We start from the raw sequence: 21,436 nt of genomic DNA on the forward strand, positions 1-21,436 counted from the left end.
AACATCTGTTGTTGCCTGAGTTAGCCATTCTGATAGGTGTAAGGTGATAGCTCATTGTGGTTTTGATTTTATTTCTCTGATGATAGTGATGTTGAGCATTTTTTCATGTGTCGGTTGGCCATCTGGATGTCTTCTTTGGAGAAGTGTCTTTTCATGTTTTTTGCCCATTTCTTCACTGGATTATTTGTTTTTTGGGTGTTGAGTTTGATAAGTTCTTTATAGATTTTGGATACTAACCCTTTATCTGCTATGTCATTTGCAAATATCTTCTCCCATTCTGTCGGTTGCCTTTTAGTTTTGCTGATTGTTTCCTTCACTGTGCAGAAGGTTTTTATTTTGATGATGTCCCAGTAGTTCATTTTTGCTTTGGTTTCCCTTGCCTCTGGAGACGTGTTGAGTAAGAAGTTGCTGCGGCCAAGATCAAAGAGGTTTTTGCCTGCTTTCTCCTCAAGGGTTTTGATGGCTTCCTGTCTTACATTGAGGTCTTTCATCCATTTTGAGTTTATTTTTGTGATGGTGTAAGAAAGTGTTCCAGTTACATTTTTCTGCATGTCACTGTCCAGTTTTCCCAGCACCCCTTGCTGAAGAGACTGTCTTTATTCCATTGGATATTCTTTCCTGCTTTGTGAAAGATGAGTTGGCCATATGTTTGTGGGTCCATTTCCGGGTTCTCTGTTCTGTTCCATTGATGTGAGTGTCTCTTCTTGTGCCAGTACCGTACTGTCTTGATGATTACAGCTTTGTAGTATAGCTTGAAGTCTGGGATTGTGATGCCTCCTGCTTTGGTTTTCTTTTTCAAGATCGCTTTGGCTATTCGGGGTCTTTTGTGGTTCCATACAAATTGTAGGATTATTTGTTCTAGCTCTGTGAAGAAGGCTGGTGTTCTTTTGATAGGGATTGCATTGAATATGGAGATTGCTTTGGGTAGTAGCGACATTTTAACAATATTTGTTCTTCGTATCCAGGAGCATGGAATCTTCTTCCATTTTTTTGTGTCTTCTTCAGTTTCTTTCATAAGCTTTCTATAGTTTTCAGCGTATAGATTTTTCACCTCTTTGGTTAGATTTATTCCTAGGTATTTTATGGTTTTTTGTGCAACTGTAAATGGGACCGATTCTTTGATTTCTCTCTCTGTTGCTTCATTGTTAGTGTATAGGAATGTACCCGATTTCTGTGCGTTGATTTTATATCCTGCAACTTTGCTGAATTCATGAATCAATTCTAGGAGTTTTTTGGTGGAACCGTTTGGGTTTTCCATATAGAGTATCATGTCATCTGCGAAGAGTGCAAGTTTGACCTCCTCCTGGCCGATTTGGATGCCTTTTATTTCTTTGTGTTGTCTGATTGCTGAGGCTAAGACTTCCAATACTATGTTGAATAACGGTGGTGAGAGTCGACATCCCTGTCTTGTTCCTGACCTCAGGGGGAAAGCTCTCAGCTTTTCCCCATTGAGGATGATATCAGCATGGGGTCCTTCATTGATGGCTTTTATGATCTCGAGGTATGCTCCTTCTATCCCTACTTTCTTGAGGGTTTTTATCAAGAAAGGATGCTGTATTTTGTCAAATGCTTTCTCTGCATCTATGGAGAGGATCATGTGGTTCTTGTCCTTTCTTTTATTGATGTGATGAATCACATTGACAGTTTTGCAGATACTGAACCAGCCCTGCATGCCAGGTTTAAATCCCACTTGGTCGTGGTGAATACTTTTTTTAATGTATTGTTGGATCCTGTTGGCTAATATCTCGTTGAGGATTTTTGCATCCATGTTCATCAGGGAAATTGGTCTCTAGCTCTCCTTTTTAGTGGGGTCTCTGTCTGGTTTTGGAATCAAGGTAATGCTGGCTTCACAGAAAGAGTTTGGAAGTTTTCCTTCCATTTCTATTTTTTGGAACAGCTTCAAGAGAATAGGTGTTAATTCTTCCTTAAATGTTTGGTAGAATTCCCCTGGAAAGCCATCTGGCCCTGGACTCTTGTTTTTTGGGAGGTTTTTGATTACTAATTCGATTTCCTTACTGGTTATGGGTCTTTTCCAATTTTCTATTTCTTCCTGTTTCAGTTTTGGTAGTGTATATGTTTCTAGGAATTTGTCCATTTCTTCCAGATTGCCCATTTTATTGGCATATAATTGCTCATAATATTCTCTTATTATTGTTTTTATTTCTGCTGTATTGTGATCTCTCCTGTTTCATTCTTTTTTTTTTTTTTTTTTCCTGTTTCATTCTTGATTTTATTTATTTGGGTCCTTTCCTTCTTTTTGATCAAATTGGTTAGTGGTGTATCAATTTTGTTAATTCTTTCAAAGAACCAGCTCCTGGTTTCATTGATCTGTTCTACTGGTTTTTTTGGTTTTGATAGCATTAATTTCTGCTCTAATCTTTATTATTTCCTGTTTTCTGCTGGTTTTGCATTTTATTTGCTGTTCGTTTTCCAGCTCTTACTTAAGGCATAAGGTTAGGTTGTGGATCTGAGATCTTTCTTCCTTCTTTAGGAAGGCCTAGGTTGCTATATACTTTCCTCTTATGACCACCTTTGCTGGATCCCAGAGGTTTTGAGTTGTGGTATTATCATTTTCATTGACTTCCATATACTTTTTAATTTCCTGTTTAACTTCTTGGTTAGCCCATTTATTCTTTAGTAGGATGTTCTTCAGTCTCCAAGTATTTGTTACCTTTCCAAATTTTTTCTTCTGGTTGATTTCGAGTTTCATAGCGTTGTGGTCTGAAAATATGCACGGTTTGATCTCGATCTTTTTGTACTTACTTAGGACTGACAGACCCAGTGTATGGTCTATTCTGTAGAACGTTCCATGTGTACTGGATAAGAATGTATATTCTGCTGCTTTAGGATGAAATGTTCTGAATATATCTGTTAAGTCCATCTGGTCCAGTGTGTCATTCCAAACCATTGTTTCCTTGTTGATTTTTTGATTAGAAGATCTGTCCATTGCTGTGATTGGGTGTTGAAGTCTCCTACTATTATGGTATTATGGAGTTTCTTTATGTTTGTGATTAACTGGTTTATATATTTGGGCGTTCCACATTTGGCCCATAAATGTTTACAATCGTTAGGTCTTCTTGGTGGATAGACCCCTTGATTATGATATAATGTCCTTCTGCATCTCTTGATACAGTCTTTATTTTAAAGTCTAGATTGTCTGATATAGGTATGGCTACTCTGGCTTTCTTTTGTTGACCATTAGCATGATAGATGGTTCTCCATCCCCTTCTTTTCTTTTTTTTTTTTTTTTTTAATTTTTTTTAACATTTATTTATTTTTGAGAAGAGAGAGAGCATAAGTGGGGGAGGAGAGAGAAAGAGGGAGACACAGAATCTGAAGCAGGCTCCAGGCTCTGAGCTGTCAGCGCAGAGCCCAACACGGGGCTCGAACTTACAGACCGCGAGATCATGACCCGAGCCTAAGTCGGGCGCTTAACCGACTGAGCCACCCAGGCGCCCCTCCATCCCCTTATTTTCAATCTGAAGGTGTCTTTAGGTCTAAAGTGGGTCTCTTGTAACAGCATATAGATGGATTTTGTTTTCTTATCCATTCTTTTACCCTGGGTCTTTTGCTTGGAGCATTGAGTCCTTTGACATTTAGAGTGAATACTGAAAATTATGAATTTGGGGCACCTGGGTGGCTCAGTCAGTTGGGTGGCTGACTTCTGCCCAGGTCATGATTTCCCAGCTCATGAGTTTGAGCCCTGCATCTGGCTGTGTGCTGACAGCTCAGACGGAGCCTGCTTCAGATTCTGTGTCTCCCTCTCTCTCTGTACCTCTCCTACACTCATGCTCTCTCTCTCTCTCTCTCTCTCTCTCTCTCTCTCTCTCTCTCAAAAGTAAACATTAAGAAAAATATGAATTTATTGCCATTATGTTGCCTATAGAGTTGGAGTTTCTGGTGGTGTTCTCTGGTCCTTTCTAATCTTTGTTGCTTTTGGTATTATATATATAATAATTCATTGTTTATATTTATAAGTTTTATAAATATTATATACATATATATATATGTATATGTATATGTATATGTATATGTATATGTATATGTATATATATTTTTTTCCCATCTTTTCTCCCCTCAGAGAGTCCCCCTTGAAATTTCTTGCAAGGCTGGTTTAGTGGTCACAAACTCTTAATTTTTGTTTGTCTGGGAAACTTTTTATCTGTCTTTCTGTTTTGAATGACAGCCTTGCTGGATAATGAAATCTTGGCTGAATATTTTTCTAATTCAGCACAGTGAATATGTCCTGCCACTCCTTTCTGGCCTGCCAATTTCTGTGGATAGGTCTGCTGCAAACCTGATCTGTCTTCCCTTGTAGGTTAGGGGCTTTTTTCCCCTTGCTGCTTTCATGATTCTCTCCTTGCCTGAGTGTTTTGGTGAATTTGACTATGATATGCCTTGTTGATGGTTGGTTTTTGTTGAATCTAATGCGAGTCCTCTGTGCTTCCTGGATCTTGATGTCTGTGTCTTTCCCCAGGTTAGGAAAGTTTTCTGCTATGATTTGCTCATGTAACCCTTCTACCCCTATTTGTCTCTCTTCCTCTTCTGGGCCCCCTGTGATTCTGATGTTCCTTTTTAATGAGTCACTGATTTCTCTAATTCTTAAATCGTGCTCTTTTGCCTTCATCTCCCTCTTTTTTTCTGCTTCATTTTTCTCTATAAGTTTGTCCTCTGTATTGCTGATTCGCTGGTCTGCCTCATTCATCCTTGCCGCCACGGCATCCATCCGTGATTGCAGCTCAGTTATAGCATTTTTAATTTCATTCTGACTAGTTTTTACTTCTATTATCTCTGCAGAAAGGGATTCTAATCTATTTTCGACTCCAGCTAGTATTGTTATTATTGTGATTCTAAATTCTGATTCAGACATCTTGCTTGTATCTGTGTTGGTTAAATCCGTGCCTGTTGTTTCTTCGTGCTCTTTCTTTTGGGGTGAATTCCTACCGAATTCAGTCGTTCAGGTTGTGCAGATTGTTGTGTTCATCCTCCAATCAGTTTTCTAGGTGTGTAGGATGGTTTAGTGTTGGTCTGGCTCCATGTCATGGACGCGAGACACACAAAAAACTTCCATGCTGTTCCGCCATCTTGGCTCCTCCCAAGGTTTATTTACTCTTGAGAGTGACACCGTGCGTGGGGGAGGTGCAGAGAGAGAGAGGGGTACAGAGAATTTGAAGCCGGCTCCCCACTGACAGCAGCGAGCCTGATGGGGGCCTTGATCTCCTGAACCGTGAGATCATGCCCTGAGCTGAATGAAGTCAGATGCTCAACCGAATGAGCCATACAGGTGCCCCTGGGGGGAAATTTTTTGATTAAAACATTAGCCTCTGTCATATTTGAGAAGGCCCAGCCTCTGACCATGAAGTAATTCCAGTATACAGGTTTGATAGATCACTTTATTTCAGTAGAATACACGGTTGTCCGTTGTCCAGTCATTTGTGTCAAGTGAAACTTGTCCAGTGTCCCTCTCCAAAGTGGGGAAAGCCGGACTCCCATGGGCCCTGGTGTTTGGGCAGGGTGTGAGGGGGAAGTCTTGCGATGCAGAGTGGAAACCAACGCTCCAGGGCAGGGGGTGAGCTGGGGGGCACAAATACATGGGGAGAGTTCAGGCCAGGGCGCGGTATGGACACCCAGGATCTCTTAGGAAGGGGCTGGCATAACGGGCAGAAACCTGCACTAAGATAGTTCCTAAGTTTATAGCCCGAGAGATGGGACATATTTTCATTTGGGGTCATGTCTGTGTGGGGGTGGCTGCTCATTAGCCCTCAACCAGAACAGGTGTCGTGTGCCTGGGCGCTGTGGCTCAGGTTCGCAGTCCACAGATGCCTCCGTTCACCCTGCTGGTGTGCCCAGGTTGGGCCTTGCCACTTTCAACTTCTGTGTTTTTCCGTTTTTAAAGCAGACTTTTAACTCAGCTGGTTTGTTGTGATTCTGCATTTGGTGGTACAGCACTGATCAGTTTGGGAAAGAACGATTTTCCCACATCAGATTTCACGGATGCCTTTATACTCCTCTTCCAGATTGTCTGCTCAGGTCGACTTTAATGAATCCTAGGGAAATGGCCACATGGTTGCATGATGCAAATACAAAATTATCCACAAGGAAGCCTCAACTGGGGGAGGTTACATTTGAACTTAGAACGTGGTATTCAAATCATAGATGATAGAAATATAAGTTGCTTTCAAAAGCTTGGGATTTCCAAGTAATGCTCTCATATTATCTCTCCAACAGATTTTGAAAAAGTAATACTGTAATCAGGACACAATGACCGGAGCTGGGAACAGCTCATGCACATTAATATTCCCAGAACATTAAACACTTGAAAATAACTTATGGGGATGACTCCTTTAGAGATTTGCTTATAATTAATACAAAATAATTCTTAGATTTTTTTTTTTGATGAGTTGGTTGTAATTAATGCAAAATAATGCTTGGGTTCCGTGGCTTAATGAGTTTTGATTTCTTTTGGAAGTGTTAGAGTGGAGTATTAAGAAGTTCTTACGATGGCGTTGGAGCAGAGGGCTGGGAAATGGTAGAGGGAGCACCATGTCAGATGCCTTTGTACAGCATCTCTCTGGAAGCTTATGCACAAGCGAGGCACAAACCTTCTTGTGCTGGTCTACCTAGAGGGCTGCTTTTAGCTTTACTTCCTACCTTAGGTCCACCTGCCAGACCAGAAACAGAGTTGCCTATGGCTTTCCCTGGGTGTTTGCCTCAGGGTTGAAACATCAGTCTTGTAGCTCACCACCCATGAAGGAGGGTCTCCCTTTTCCCTTCACACAGATACATACCAGCTAGCACGGATGGAGAGAGGCAAGAGACACAGCAAGGGGCTGTGCGCTTGCCCAGGGGTCTGGAGCAGAGCTGACCTAAGCCACAGATAGCTACTAAATCTCACACTGGGTCTGGATGAGAGAGGAGAGGAAGAAAAAAAAAATCCTCAAAACAACAAAAGAATGTCCAGGCCTTTCCAATGAGTGGAGGCCTCTGGCTATGCTGTATACCAGCCTTCTTAGTGGAAGAAGAGAGTGGAAAGAGCCATACGTGCATGTCCACTGACAGTCAAATCACTTGGAAAATTTTCACTCTGGAGAATACAGCCCTGGAAATATCCTTGAACTTCACTTTCTTTGGAGGTGGAGTATCTTTCTCTTGATTAACACTTCTCTGTGGAGAAGAATGAAAGAACAGAAGTGGGAGAATGTTAACTCCCTTTCCCTCCCTTTGCCACCTCCTTAGATTTTTTTCCTCCACTTTAGTAAGATGCATCGTGTTTTATCTCATTCACGGAACTTTGCCAGTATTAGCTATCTAATCCTTGAGTCCCTTGGCATAAGGTGAGGGGACAAAGAGCAGTATCTCGCTTTGCTCCATTATGGCTGTCGGCAGCTGGTGTTGTCAGCCTTGTGCAAATGCACGTTCAAGCCCGCCCTTCTAAGAAGCAATATTTCCTGGGACGCCTGGGTGGCTCAGTCATTTGAACTTCAGACTTCGGCTCAGGTCATGATCTCACGTTAGAGTCCCACATTGGGCTCCTTGCTGACTGTGTGGAGCCTGCTTGGGATTCTCTCTCTTTCTCTCTCTCTCTCTCTGCCCCTCCCGGACTGCCTGACTCTCTCTCTCTCTCTCTCTCTCTCTCTCTCTCTCTCTCTCAAAATAAATAAGTAAAACTTTAAGAAAAATGGTATTTCCTAACTCCCTCTAGGGGGAAATTCTGGACACAGTGTGGGAGCAGATATGTCCGAACCTACGGGTTTATGGGGAAAGTGCACCAAGAAAGATTGGCGTCTTGAAGTTTGACTTTGGGCCACAGGATTACCAGTGGCTAGCGTCAAGGGCCTGGAGATGACCCAACTGGTGAACTTGCCTCAGGCTTGGAACTGTGGCAATTAAACACCCTTGACACCTTTTTCTTTTTAAATTCTAGTTCCTTTTTACCTATAGCATGATTATATTGTCATGATTATTCCTTTTTTAGTACCTTTTCTTTCCTCTATAACCCCTGCCCTGTCTGGGGTTTTCTCAATGCTCCTTGTCTTGCTTGTCTGTCTTGACTACTTGTTTGGGAACTTTTCCACTTTCCCTGCTCATCTTTGACTTCAGCCTTTCCCAGTCTTGACTGCCACCTGCTTTCTAGGTTTTAATCTCCGATTGCCTTTGGGCTTTGGCTTTTGTATATTATCTCAAACTTACCATGTCTTAAAAGCTCACTTATGATTTCTAGAATACTCCCCATTTCTTCCAGTTACGATATAGTTCTCCTATTCTTTATTGACCCTTTATGGCCCTACCCACTATTGCGGTCAGGTTGCAAATCACGCTTCTTTAGTGGTGTGTCTGCCTTCCTCCTTGCTCCCCCCGCCCCACTTGATTATTGCATGACCACAGCAACCTACTCCTTGGCCTTCTGGTCTCAGTTCCCCACTGGTGGGTCCCGAGGGGCTCCATAGTATTTATAAAAGTACATGGACTTGGGAGTTAAACATGGGATCCAATCACTTCCGTGACTTGTACTTAACTCTGTGACCTTGAACTCATTACTTGAGTACTTGTTACTTGAGTTTTTGTTTTTGCATGTATAAAATGGAGATCTCAGCATCTGCCTCACACAGCTGTTACAGAAGTCAGGGGAGGTGGTAAGTGTAAAAGCCAAGTAGAGGCCTATTGCCAGACACAGAGCAAGTGCTCAGCAAATGCTGCTGCCTCCCAGCACAGACTGCATCTTCAAAGTATGGAAGATTTCCATCATCATAGAAGGTTCCATCCTGTCCCTTCCTTAGACTAAGCGACTACCATTCTGATCTCAATCCACATGGACACTTTTTTTCAGAACCTTAGGTAAGTGTATTTATACCACTGAGTTTATACACCTGTTTCTGGTGTCTATCAGCCTCCTTTTTGGGATTCATTCATGTTGTTGTGGGATTCAGTGGCTCATTTCTTTTTATTGCTGACTAGGGTTCCATTGTATGAGTATATCTTAATCTATTCATCCATTTTCCTAGTGATGGACACCTAGGCTATCTCTAGCTTGGGGCTATTTCGAATAAAGGTCTAATGAGACTTTTTGTGGATACATGTTTTCATTTTACTTGGAAAAATACCTAGGAGTGGAATTTCTAGGTAATATACTAACTGTATGTTTAAATTCGTAGAAATTGTAACTGGAGGTGCCTGGGTTAAGCATCTGACTTCCGCTCAGGTCATGATCTCACTTTTCGTGGGTTCAAGCCCCGCATCGGGCTCTGTGCTGCCAGCTCAGAGTCTGGAGCCTGCTTCAGACTCTGTGTCTCCCTCTGTCTCTGCCCCTCCCCCACTCATGCTGTGTCTTTCTCTGTCTCTTGAAAATAAATACATGTTTAAACAAATTATAAATGAAAACTGCAACTGTTTTCCATTAGTAAATGTGACAAAAGGATGTGGTCACTCCACATCCTTACCAACATTTGCTGTTGTCTGCTTTTTTCATTATAATTATTTCTGTTTGTGTGTGGCATCTCGTCGTAATTTTAATTTGCATTTTTCTCATGACTAATGATGAACATTTTTCATGTGCTTATTGACATATCTTTTGTGAACTGACTGGTTAAGTCTTATACCCATCTTTAAAATTGATTGTCTTTTTATTATTGAGTTGTAGGAACTGGTTATGTATTCTGGATTTAAGTTCTTTATTAGATATCTATGTTGTAAATATTTAATTTTGTGATGAAGTTTAATTTACTCATTTTTAAATGATCCATGCTTTTTGAGACCTTAGAATTCTTGTCTGCCTCCTAGTTACAAAGATCTTCTCTTACATTTTATTCTAGAACCTTCACAGTTTTAGCTTTTATGTGTAGATCTGTGATTCGTGTGAAAGTAATTTTGCATAGTATATGATGTAGTGGTCAAGGATTCCTTTCTTAATATGGGTACTCAGTTTTTCTATCCCTTTTTGTTGAAAAGAATTTTTTGTAAAGAATTTACTTGTTGAAATGTTTGTAACCATATATGTACGGGTCCATTTCTGGACACTGATACTGAAAATATTTGCATGACGTCATTATTTTTCTCTAATAGGTGTATACTTCTTATCTCTATCTACTTAATCAGTGACTCAGTAGCAGAGTCACTGGTGCTCAGACCTTGGTTTCTAAATACAGTTTCTTCTTGAAAGAAACTAGGGATTCTTGGAGAAGTAGCTAATGCTCAATCTGAGGCAGGAATTTCTTATTTTTTGAAACCCTTCATAAAGCCTTTTATTTTAATCTATTTTATTTAATATCTTTGAGCCAGGAATTCTTTTTATTTATTTATTTATTTTAATTTAATTTAATTTTTTTTTTAATTCACATCCAAATTAGTTAGCATATAGTGCAACAATGATTTCAGGAGTAGATTCTTTAATGTCCCTTACCCACTTAGCCCATTCTCCCCTCCCGTAACCCCTCCAGTAACTCTCTATTCTCCATGTTTATGAGTCTCTTCTGTTTTGTCCCCCTCCCAGTTTTTATATTATTTTTATTTCTCTTCCCTTATGTTCATCTGTTTTGTCTCTTAAAGAGCTCATATGAGTGAAGTCATAGGATTTGTGTCTTTCTCTGACTAATTTCACTGAGCATAATACCCTCCAGTTCCATCCACGTAGTTGCAAATGGCAAGATTTCATTCTTTTTGATTGCCGAGTAATACTCCATTGTATATATATACCACATCTTCTTTATCCATTCATCCTTCGATGGACATTTGGGCTCTTTCCATACTTTGGCTATTGCTGATAGTGCTGCTATAAACATGGGGGTGCATGTGCCCCTTCGAAACAGCACGCCTGCATCCCGTGGATAAATGCCTGATAGTGCCATTGCTGGGTCATAGGTACTTCTATTTTTAGTTTTTCGAGGAACCTCCATACTGTTTTCCAGAGTGGCTGCACCAGCTTGCCTTGCCACCAACAGTGCAAAAGAGATCCTCTCTCTCCACATCCTCACCAACATCTGTTGTTGCCTGAGTTGTTCATGTTAGCCATTCTGACAGGTGTGAGGTGGTATCTCATTGTGGTTTTGATTTGTAGTTCCCTGATGATGAGTGATGTCGAGCATCTTTTCATGTGTCGGTTGGCCATCTGGATGTCTTCTTTGGAGAAGTGTCTATTCGTGTCTTTGAGGCGGGAGTTCTTAAGATGAACTTGGGACCTATCATAGCAGAAGTCCGGACACTTTCAAGGGGCCGTCAGTAGCCAAAACTGGAAACAAGTTGAACGTTTTTTTTAAAAAATGATTGAATCAGTTGACATCCATAAAACGTATTCTTTCAACACCCACTGTATTCACAATGATGCTGCAAAATGAATTCATTAGTAACTGCTGGTAGTTTCTTGCTCCCCCACCCATTCCTCCATTAGTCACATTTGCTAATTGCTGATACTCCAAAATCATTGGTCTGAAAACTGGTAAATGGCAACAAAGAAACAGTTATCAAACATCTCTGTTGCCTTTCCTTTACAGACCATATTTTATGATAACCAAATAGTTAAATGAAGATCCCTTACAGAGCAAAATGAGCTGAAAAAAGTACAAACAGAATGATAGAATTTGAAACTTACTATATTGCCACCTCTAATGAAATGATGGGACTAGACAGTGGTCGTTAGTAGGTAACATTTGATGGGGAATTTTATAATGATTGGGTTAGGCTAACAACCCCTGACCTGGAGCAATTTTAACATTGTTAAGTGTGGAATAGCCAGACGGTATATCCTTCCAGATATGATGCAATACAACATGCAGAGTTCCAGCCCCAAGTATTATTGCCAAAATAATTGAACCTGAATTAAATGGAGTCTCCAGTCACTATAATTACCATTTTATAGGAAATACAGGCATAGAGGAATCCCACCACAAGAAAATCCTCAGGACAAGTGTTCTAACTTTCCCAGAAATAAAAGGCATGAAAATTGCAAGCAGAAGAAAGACTGTTAGACATTAAAGGAGACTTAAGGTCTGCAACCAAATGGAATGTGTGGACCTGGTTTATATCCTGATTTCAACAAACTAATCCTACAGAAGACAGTTTTGAGACAGTTGAGCTTTGGACGTAGGCTGTGTATTGCCTATATTAAGTAGGTTTCGTTTTATTGGGTGGTAGTAATGCTAAAGAAAAGAACCTTTCTCTGTAGACCGTACGGAAGTGTTTACAGGAGAAATAAGATGATGTCTGGTATTTGCTTTAAATTCCTGAAAAAGATGAGGATAGATTAAACAAGATGAGCAAAAATGCTGATAATCATCGAAGAACTGTCTTGTGACTTTCTTTGTTTTCATAATAAAAAGTTTAAATGAGAAAAATGTGTGCTTTGACCCTGAAGTGAATGTTCTGGAGATGAAGAACTTTGGATATGTGGCTGGGAATAGACCACTTGACATCGTACTAATGAGCTTGCTGGCATTATCACTGCTGTGAAGAAATATTTTGTGTCCTGCTTCATTTCTAATCTCCTGTGAGCACCTTCCCTGACAGCTGGTGACTTTGGCGTGTCAAGTCAGAGCTTGGCATTTGTTGCCTGCTTTTTCACACAGCAGGCTGGGAAGACTTTCCATCCCAGCAGGGACACGATTGCATTCGTTGTTTGCCCTCTTTCCTTGAAGACTGAGTGAGGTCGGGTAGATCGCTCCCTGTTGCCCACCAGCTGTTTAGTCTGAAGCAGCCTGGAGATGGGTGTCCAAGGGTCCACTGCCACCTTCTGAGGAGCCACGTCCTTCTCTGCTGTTCACAGAGTGAGACTTCACCAGTACTCACCCCTCTGCACCTCGGACCATCTACATGGTGGTCACAAAGTGATCACGACCCCCCAGAGGAAAACGTCTTACAGCGTGCATTTACCACGTCCTGTGTTTCAGAGCCCTTCTGCCCTATCTGCAGCCCATGAAGGCCAAGTGCTGATTTATGGCATGTGTGTTAGCGATGCTGCCTGACTCAGACAAGAGCCCCTGGTCATGGACATGCCATAACGATCGCTTTGCTATACTGTGTGTCATTGGTGATACGTGTGATCACACCTTGTCGTTGATAAAGAAACTTTGCCAATAATTCATTCTACCTTCCCTTCAAGTGTATTTACCTTCACCTTTGTGACTTGTATCGGTCTTTGCCATGAGCACTACAACTTTGAATGAGGCCTTTGTAGTTTTGGTTCCTCTCTGCCGTTAGTGACAAAATTAATTACTTTCAAAGTCCAAGATTTACTCTGTTTACTTGTCTGGGAGACCTAAATTGCTTTACTGGAAACGACAATGGCAGTGCTTGGAAAAGATAGTAAAGCTTAGATGGCTGTGCTTGGCAGAGTTCCCATCCAATTGATCATCTGGGAACTAGGGACAAATGGATTGCAGGACCAATGAAATCCAGCTTATGGTACAGCTCCTTACCATGCTCCCCCCACCAACTGCTGTGTAAAATACGCATTTTCGAAGATTCACTTTTCCTAGAACATTTAGATGATCTCCTGATGCTAAAGGTCCTGTTCACCATTTTAGGTTTGTAACAAGGCGTGCTGTATTTTCACCGCATTTACATCTGAATTGTTTTTTTTTTTAATTCAAAGGCTAATGCTACATAATAGTATCAATAAAAATGCCAAATTAAGTTGAAACAGTAATGGCCCCTACTTGTGAAAATGTATTTTTTGTGACAGACTACATCAAACTGAAAGTTGCAGACCACCCGCACTGTTAATTTAATATGAGGTCTGCAGAGACACAACGATAGAACCTGGAAGTTTTTAAATTCCCAATTTCTTAAAATCATAGTTGATCTTATATTTCAATATATTTTTGGAATGCATGCAAAAAAAATGTTTCATTGGTTTATCCTCTTGCAATGACCCAATTACTTGTAGATCCGTATATCCCCTGGGTCCACCTGTCGTCCCTGACCTACACTGTGAAGAACTGTATTTTCAGAGAACCTGGGAGCAGGACGTTCATATGCAGCACGGGATCTTCCGGCGTCAGGCAGCCCTCTGTCCTTGTGAAGCCTGTTCATGTAGGATAGTTTCTTCCTTCCTTCCTTCCTTCTTTCTTCCTTCCTTCCTTCCTTCCTTCCTTCCTTCCTTCCTTCCTTCCTTCCTTTCTTTCTTTCTTTCTTTCTTTCTTTCTTTCTTTCTTTCTTTCTTTCTTTCTTTCTTTCTTTCTTTCATGAAATTTACTGTCAAATTGGTTTCCATACAACACCCAGTGCTCATCCCAAAAGGTGCCCTCCTCAATACCCATCACCCACCCTACCCTCCCTCCCACCCCCCATCAACCCTCAGTTTGTTCTCAGTTTTTAACAGTCTCTTATGCTTTGGTTCTCTCCCACTCTAACCTCTTTTTTTTTTTTTTTTTCCTTCCCCTCCCCCATGGGTTTCTGTTACGTTTCTCAGGATCCACATAAGAGTGAAACCATATGGTATCTGTCTTTCTCTGTATGGCTTATTTCGCTTAGCATCACACTCTCCAGTTCCATCCACGTTGCTACAAAAGGCCAGATTTCATTCTTTCTCATTGCCACGTAGTATTCCATTGTGTATATAAACCACAATTTCTTTATCCATTCATCAGTTGGTGGACATTTAGGCTCTTTCCATAATTTGGCTATTGTTGAGAGTGCTGCTATAAACATTGGGGTACAAGTGTCCCTATGCCTCAGTACTCCTGTATCCCTTGGGTAAATTCCTAGCAGCGCTATTGCTGGGTCATAGGGTAGGTCTATTTTTAATTTTTTGAGGAACCTCCACACTGTTTTCCAGAGCGGCTGCACCAATTTGCATTCCCACCAACAGTGCAAGAGGGTTCCCGTTTCTCCACATCCTCTCCAGCATCTATATTCTCCTGATTTGTTCATTTTGGCCACTCTGACTGGCATGAGGTGATATCTGAGTGTGGTTTTGATTTGTATTTCCCTGATAAGGAGCGACGTTGAACATCTTTTCATGTGCCTGTTGGCCATAGGATAGTTTCTCAAAGTGTAATTTGGGGAACCTTTGCATCATATCACCTGGGGAGCTTATTTAAGATGTATATTCCTAGGCCCTGTCGCAGGCTTCTGAGCAGACTCTGTGAGGCCTGGAAACCTGCATTTTTAAAACTTTCCCAAGGGTATCTGGTATGAGTACAGTTGAAGGACTGCTTAGAGTTTATACAACATAGAATACATACGCCTTTTCTGTTGGGTTTTTGTGACACTTTATTTATTTATTTATCTATTGAGAGAGCGCGAGCGAGCGCACGGGAGAGAGGGGGAGTGGGAGAGAATCTTAATCAGTCTCCACACTCAGCATGGAGCCCGACTCAGCGCTTGATCCTGTGAACCTGGGATCATGACCTGAGCCGAAATCGAGAGTCGGATGCTCAACCAACCGAGCCATCCAGGTGCCCCTATGTTGGCATTTATGAGGCATGTTTCGCCCTTCTTTTTACCCTCAGGATTGGTCCGTCATGTCTGTGACCTGTTCACTGAAACTGCCACGCTGTGCTTGGATGTGGACAATAAGAACCACAGTGAGACGGCCGCCACCCTGCTCTTCTCCCTGCTCGATATTCTGCACGGCATGCTGACCTATACGGCCTGTGTCGTACGGCTGGCTCTGCAGGTATGGGACCTCCCCTCCCATGTCTGGAGCACCGCACCATGTGGTGCTTCTTCCCTTTCATCGTCTCCTACCTAAGCTTCCTCTGTCGTGTCTTTATGTTGGAAAAAGAACGTATGATGCTGTAGAGAAAGACTACCAGGTAAGCCATCTTTGGGCGACCAAGGTCAAGGACGGATAGTGTGATCACGGAATCTGGAAAGGAAAGCAGGAGAGGCCTGTGGAAAGACCTAACCAAGCTCTGGCTGGGGAAGTCCCCCGATGGAGGGGATCATTTGCCTTATTATGAGCAATAACTAGGACTTTGAGGACTAGACGTGTGTTCAGCGCCTATGGAAAAGACAATTCACCCCAAACTATAACCTGGATTTACTTAGCATCGTGCTATAAGGAAGGCCAGGGATGCGGGTTTATTGAGTACTTTCTGTGTTGGATGTTAAGCGCCTGCACATGCCTATTTCTCTAACCAACCGAGTCTGCTGATACTTAGATTATGTGAAAGCACACAGCCAGTATGAATCCATGGCTGTATTTTAAATCCTGGTAAAATTACAAAAGATGTGCATCAGGTGGTAGCCGCATCCCGCCTTGGGTGGGTGCAGAAGCTGGAGTTGAAAGCAAGCTGTTTTGATTCTTTGCCAGGAGTCCTAGCAGTGGAGCCAAGAATGATTCCCCAGACCCTGGTTAACCTCTGTTATTCATCACTCTGATAAATGCTATCGTTTATCCCCAGTTGAGCTGGTCAAGTGTTTAGCTTGTCTAGTGTGGTTTAATAAATAATTCCAAGATCCCCTCAGTAAACATGATAGCCCGTGTTTAACCCAATCTTGAAAAGCCGGTAGATGGAAATGGCCTTCACACTACCTGGTTGTTTTTATTTGCTCATCTTTAATGATAACAGCACTGTTAAGTACTTAGGAAATCCCAAATTATGGATTTCTCTTAGCTTGTCCTCTCTTTTCTAGAGTTTTTTTGGAGAATGTTGTTTCTTATTCCAGTTTTTTTTTTAATGCTTTTATTTATTTTTGAGACAGAGAGAGATGGAGCACGCACAGGGGAGGGGCAGAGAGAGAGCCAGACACAGAATCCAAAGCGGGCTCCAGGCTCTGAGCTGTCAGCACAGACCCTGACGCGGGGCTCGAACTCACGGACTGTGAGCTCATGACCTGAGCTGAAGTCGGATGCTTAACTGACTGAGCCACCCAGGCACCTCTCTAATTTCAGTTTTTGTAGTGATTTTAGGTAATTCTTCAAGGTGCAGTCAATAGGTACTCTTGCAAGATGCTTTGATGATATCAATCTGTAACAGATTATGTTTTGTAGATTGTAGATAAAAAGGATCAGATGTTTAAAAATTCCACAACATTAGAAATCATTTTATTACAAAGGATAGATTTTCAAGGGTTTTTAAAAGAAAACTCCTTAGTACAAAATATTTTCTAATTCGTTTTTTTTTTATATTCTATTGTACCGATAGATCATTGTGTCTACTTTTTAAATTTCTTCCCCACCACTGTATATTTTACAGCTAACATCTTTCTAAATCCTCCCCCATAGCATCTGCCATGTATTGCTTTTGGCCTTGACCACCGACTTTGATCTTCATAATACCTGGTGTCAGTCTGACAGAGGTAGAGTCTTTGAGACTGAATTTGGGGAAAGGGCTGGGAAAAGAAATGGCATGTGTATCAAAGGCCCATCCTCCTTGAACACAGGCTGTAAGTACTTTCCAAACCTTCAGTCACCTCTTCCATTTATAAACATGCTCCCCGCTGGAGATTCTTTTGCATTCAAAACCTGATCTACTTCTAACAGGAACCACTGTAAAGGAGAAGAATTGAGGGTTGCCAGCCTTTAAAATGATAGGTGCCTAGCTTTTCTTTTCAGGGAGGAGAGTGATATGATTGATGCAGGAATATATACCAGGGAGGCAGGGACCATGGGAAGGCGGGTGTTCGAATCTCCATCAGGAGTTCAGTCCCTGCCTCCAACATGCCTTGTGATTCTAAATCGGTCCTAGTTTAACCTCTGGAGGGTTGTGTGGGAGAGATGTGGAAGCAGAGACAAATACATGCTCCAGATTGGCTGCTGTGGTATGGGCCTCGCAGGCTGAAATGCCTTGGATACAAGTCCCAGCCACACCACTTTCTACCTATATGACCCTGGGCAAGTTTCTTCACCTGCTTAGTACGGTTTCCTCATCTGCAGAGTAGAAATGGTAAAACTGGGGGCACCTGGCTGGCTCAGTCGGTCGCACCACCGACTCTGGCTCAGGTCATGAGTTGAAGCCCCGTGTTGGGCTCTGTGCCGACGGCTCAGAGCCTGGAGCCTGCTTTGGATTCTGTGTCTCCTTTTCTCTCTGCCCCTCCCCTGCTTGCTTTCTGTCTTTCTCTGTCTCTCAAAAATAAATAAGTAAATGTTTAGGAAAAAAAAAAAAAGGTAAAACTGCTGTGCAGGGTTGTCCCGAGACTTTACTGAGAGACGAAAATGTATGCGAATATATGTAAATATGAGGTGCCTTGTATATACCCGGCTTAGGGAAGGTGAGCAGTAAATGGTTGCTGTCTCGTTAACAGCAAGAAGAAGAAAGGTGCACGCCTCACATTCCTGTTTACACAAGGCTTCCTGTGGCCCATGACTTCCTCCTGTCTGTGTCCTGGCACATGGGAGGGTACTCGGGCCATGTTTCCTGACTAAACTGACTCCTAGCAGGCTTGTGAAGTAATTTGTGGTTTGTTTTTTGTACGCATTAGCCTGGAACAGGGCTGGGTTACTGTGATTTCAGCAGGGATCCAGAGAGGAAGGGTGTTAGCGGTCAAGGAGCTCGCAGTTTCGTCGGGAAGACCGTCACCACACAAATGGGGAGGAAATCATCATCCCGTTACGTTTGCGAGGGTGCGGCTGCTGGAGGTATGGGATGCCGCAGCGTGAAGGTGGGAGAGGAGAGCCTAACTTGACGGGGAGAGAGCCCAATTCAGTATTAACATCCAGGTCACCCGACTCCCCAGTCTGGTCCTTGACTATCATTTGTGAAGTGATGGAGAGCCATTAAACTGCTGTTTCTGTGCAGAGTTGGTGTTGCCGAAAGACTGAAATGTGGCCATGAGTTCTCCTTCGACTCACACGCACTTCAAGTCTATCCTTGGTGGGAGCCGTATCTGTTTTGAGTATATCTTTAATATTATTATTTTTAAAAATTCTTTTAATGTTAGTTATTTTTTGAGAGAGAGAGAGAGACAGAACACGAGCAGAGAGAGAGGGAGACACAGAATCGGAAGCAGGTTCCAGGCTCTGAGCTGGCAGCACAGGGCTTGATGTGGGGCTCGAACTCACGGACCGTGAGATCATGACCTGAGCCAAAGCTGGACACTTAACTGACTGAGCCACCCAGATGCCCCTGTTTTTAGTATCTCTTGAAATTATCCAGTTGTTCTCCTCTGTGGCATTCCCCTCATTGTTCTTTCCCACGAGCTACCCTCTGCCTGGTTGCTGAATCCAAGAGAGACTTTTCTGCCTTTGCCCATAATCCTCATCATGTCTCTGCTTCCTTTGCAAACTTCAGTGACCTCTCATTATCTGTGATATAATTTTCTAACTCCTTGGTGCGTCATTCAAGGCCTTGTAAGATCCAGCCCCAGGGTGCCTTCCAGCCTTTCCTGCCAGGCCTCCGTGCTCCCCATACCCACCCCAAACAGTCCACTCTCAGTATTTCACCCCATGCCTTTTGTCCTGTGGTTCCCAGCACCTGAAACACTGCTGTCCACACTACTCCCTGTAGACCCCATTCCCACCAACGAATGTGAAGTCACATGTCACCTCCTCTTACTTCCCTCCCGACCACCCAAACTGTGTCTACCTCTGTGGCAGTTTTCACACTCTGCCTTGAGCACAGTTGTTTGTTTTTTGTTTTGTTTTTTAATTTTATTTAAATTCAAGTTCACATACAGTATAATAATGGTTTCAGGAGTAGAATTTAGTGATTCATCACGTACATATAACACCCAGTGCTCATCCCAACTGGTGCCCTCCTTCTTGCCCATCACCCATTTAACCCATCTCCCCACTGACCTCCCCTCCAGCACCCCTCAGTTTGTTCTATTTAAGAGAACAAACTCTTATGGTTTGCCTCCCTCTCTGTTTTTGCCTTATTTTTCCTTCCTTTCCCGTGTTTATCTGTTTTGTTTCTTAAATTCAGTATGAGTGAAGTCATATGGTGTTTGTCTTTCTCTGACTGACTTATTTCGTTCGGCACAGTTGTTTGGAAGCATGCTGTTCTTTTGGTCAAACCGTGAGACCCTACAGAGTGGGGACCCGAATTGTGTCATCTGCGGATGGTGAGCACGCGCGTGGTGATAATCGGGGCGCCCAGCGAGTGCTGCATTGTCTGGGCCCCACCATTGCAGGCAGCGCTACATTTTGTGCTTAAACCGCTGGGGACGTTAGACTTCAACTGCCTGAGGAACTGACTGTCCCTTGTTCTCTACAGATCCTTACTTCTGTGTTAGTTTAACAGACCTCTGTTGAGTACCTACTTGTGTGCACTAGACTCGTGTAGCAGTGCTAGATATAAGGAAAAGTAAGATACAAACAGAGAGGGAGCCAGGCCATAAGAGACTCTGAAAGACAGAGAACAAACTGAGGGCTGCTGGAGGGGAGGAGAGTGGGGGGAGGGGCTGAATGGGGGATGGGCATGGGGGGGCACTTGTTGGGATGAGCGCTCGGTGTTGTAGGTCAGAGATGAATCACTAAATTCTACTCCTGAAACCAGTACCACACTGTATGTAAACTAACTTGAGCTTAAATAAGTAAATTAAAAAAAAAAAAAAGAATTGTGTTTCCCTGGCCTTTTGTTGACTTTTGTTTTTTTAAGCTGTACTCCTTTACCGCATTTTGGACAGTGCTGTGTTGTCATTTAATGTTAAAGATGGCTCATAAGTTGGCGTTCCCAGGTTTTATATGTTTAAGACTCTTAAGTTAGTGTTTCTGTCCAGAGTTCTCCCATGAAATGCATCCTTAGAAATCCAGCAGCTTTCTCAAAATGATCGCCAACACAACGCATCCTCACCTCAAATTCAACATTGTTGAAAGCTAACCCTGGGATTTGCCTCCCCTGATCACCCTGCTGCCCCAAGGCCTGCCACCCCCATCCTGCTGTGCAAACAAGCAACCTGGGAGTCATTCGTAAACTCTCTCTCCTTTTCATACTCCACATCTAATCTGTCACCAGATAATGTAGACTTTACCTTAAATACCTAATACGTCCAACCACTTCTCTCAACCCCTACTGCCCCAGTTCAGTCTACCGTCCTTCCTTACTTAGGCTGTACCTGGGCGGGCCAAGAACATTGGATGGCTGGGAGGGGGGTAAGGTACTGTGTGGCAGTGACAGGGGCAAGAGAGTTATGGGCCAGAGGCAAAGGCAGAGGACCTAGACGGAGAGGGTAATAGCGATGTCGTAGCAGAGAGAGAATATTCTTGCTGCGGAAAGGGCCCCTTACAAAATGCACACAGTGGCCCACAGACCCAGGCCAGCTAGAGGCTGCCTTTAGGGAGTGTGGTGTTAAGGACCTGGAGACAGACTGAAAGGAGAGGTGGGCCTGGGCCCCTGAGATTGTTATTCAGGATTTGTTTTTCTTTTTTTTCCTCCTGCATCCCTGCTGGGATTCCCATGTGCACAGAGCTTCCGTGGCGGTGCCACATTTTTGCAAGGAGACGAGTTTGTATTGTAGTCCTGGTATGAACTTCTCTGTTGTGCAGACAGGCAGCATTCCCCCACAACCCTTGGCAGCTTTGTAGGGAGGTGGTACCTGAGTACTGGTGGGGAGAGTCTAG

At 42.8% G+C, this 21,436-nt stretch overlaps 1 protein-coding gene across 13 annotated transcripts in view; it reads left to right on the forward strand.

Annotated features, from left to right (window-relative positions):
* The window catches only part of ULK4 (unc-51 like kinase 4), a 571,537-nt gene that overhangs the window by 378,707 nt on the left and 171,394 nt on the right, over nt 1–21,436 (forward strand). For 12 of the 13 annotated variants that reach the window (XR_006222024.1, XM_042998368.1, XM_042998375.1 and 9 more), the window contains one exon: nt 15,441–15,607. Coding sequence is in view for 11 of the 13 variants with exons in the window: in XM_042998368.1 (XP_042854302.1) it covers nt 15,441–15,607 (167 nt within the window). In the remaining 2 variants the exon portion in view is untranslated. Of the gene's footprint in view, nt 1–15,440; nt 15,608–21,436 lie in introns of those variants that run through there. The other variant, XR_006222025.1, reaches the window with a different exon arrangement.

Source organism: Panthera tigris, chromosome C2, assembly GCF_018350195.1.
Source record: "Panthera tigris isolate Pti1 chromosome C2, P.tigris_Pti1_mat1.1, whole genome shotgun sequence".
Classification (NCBI taxonomy): domain Eukaryota; kingdom Metazoa; phylum Chordata; class Mammalia; order Carnivora; family Felidae; genus Panthera; species Panthera tigris.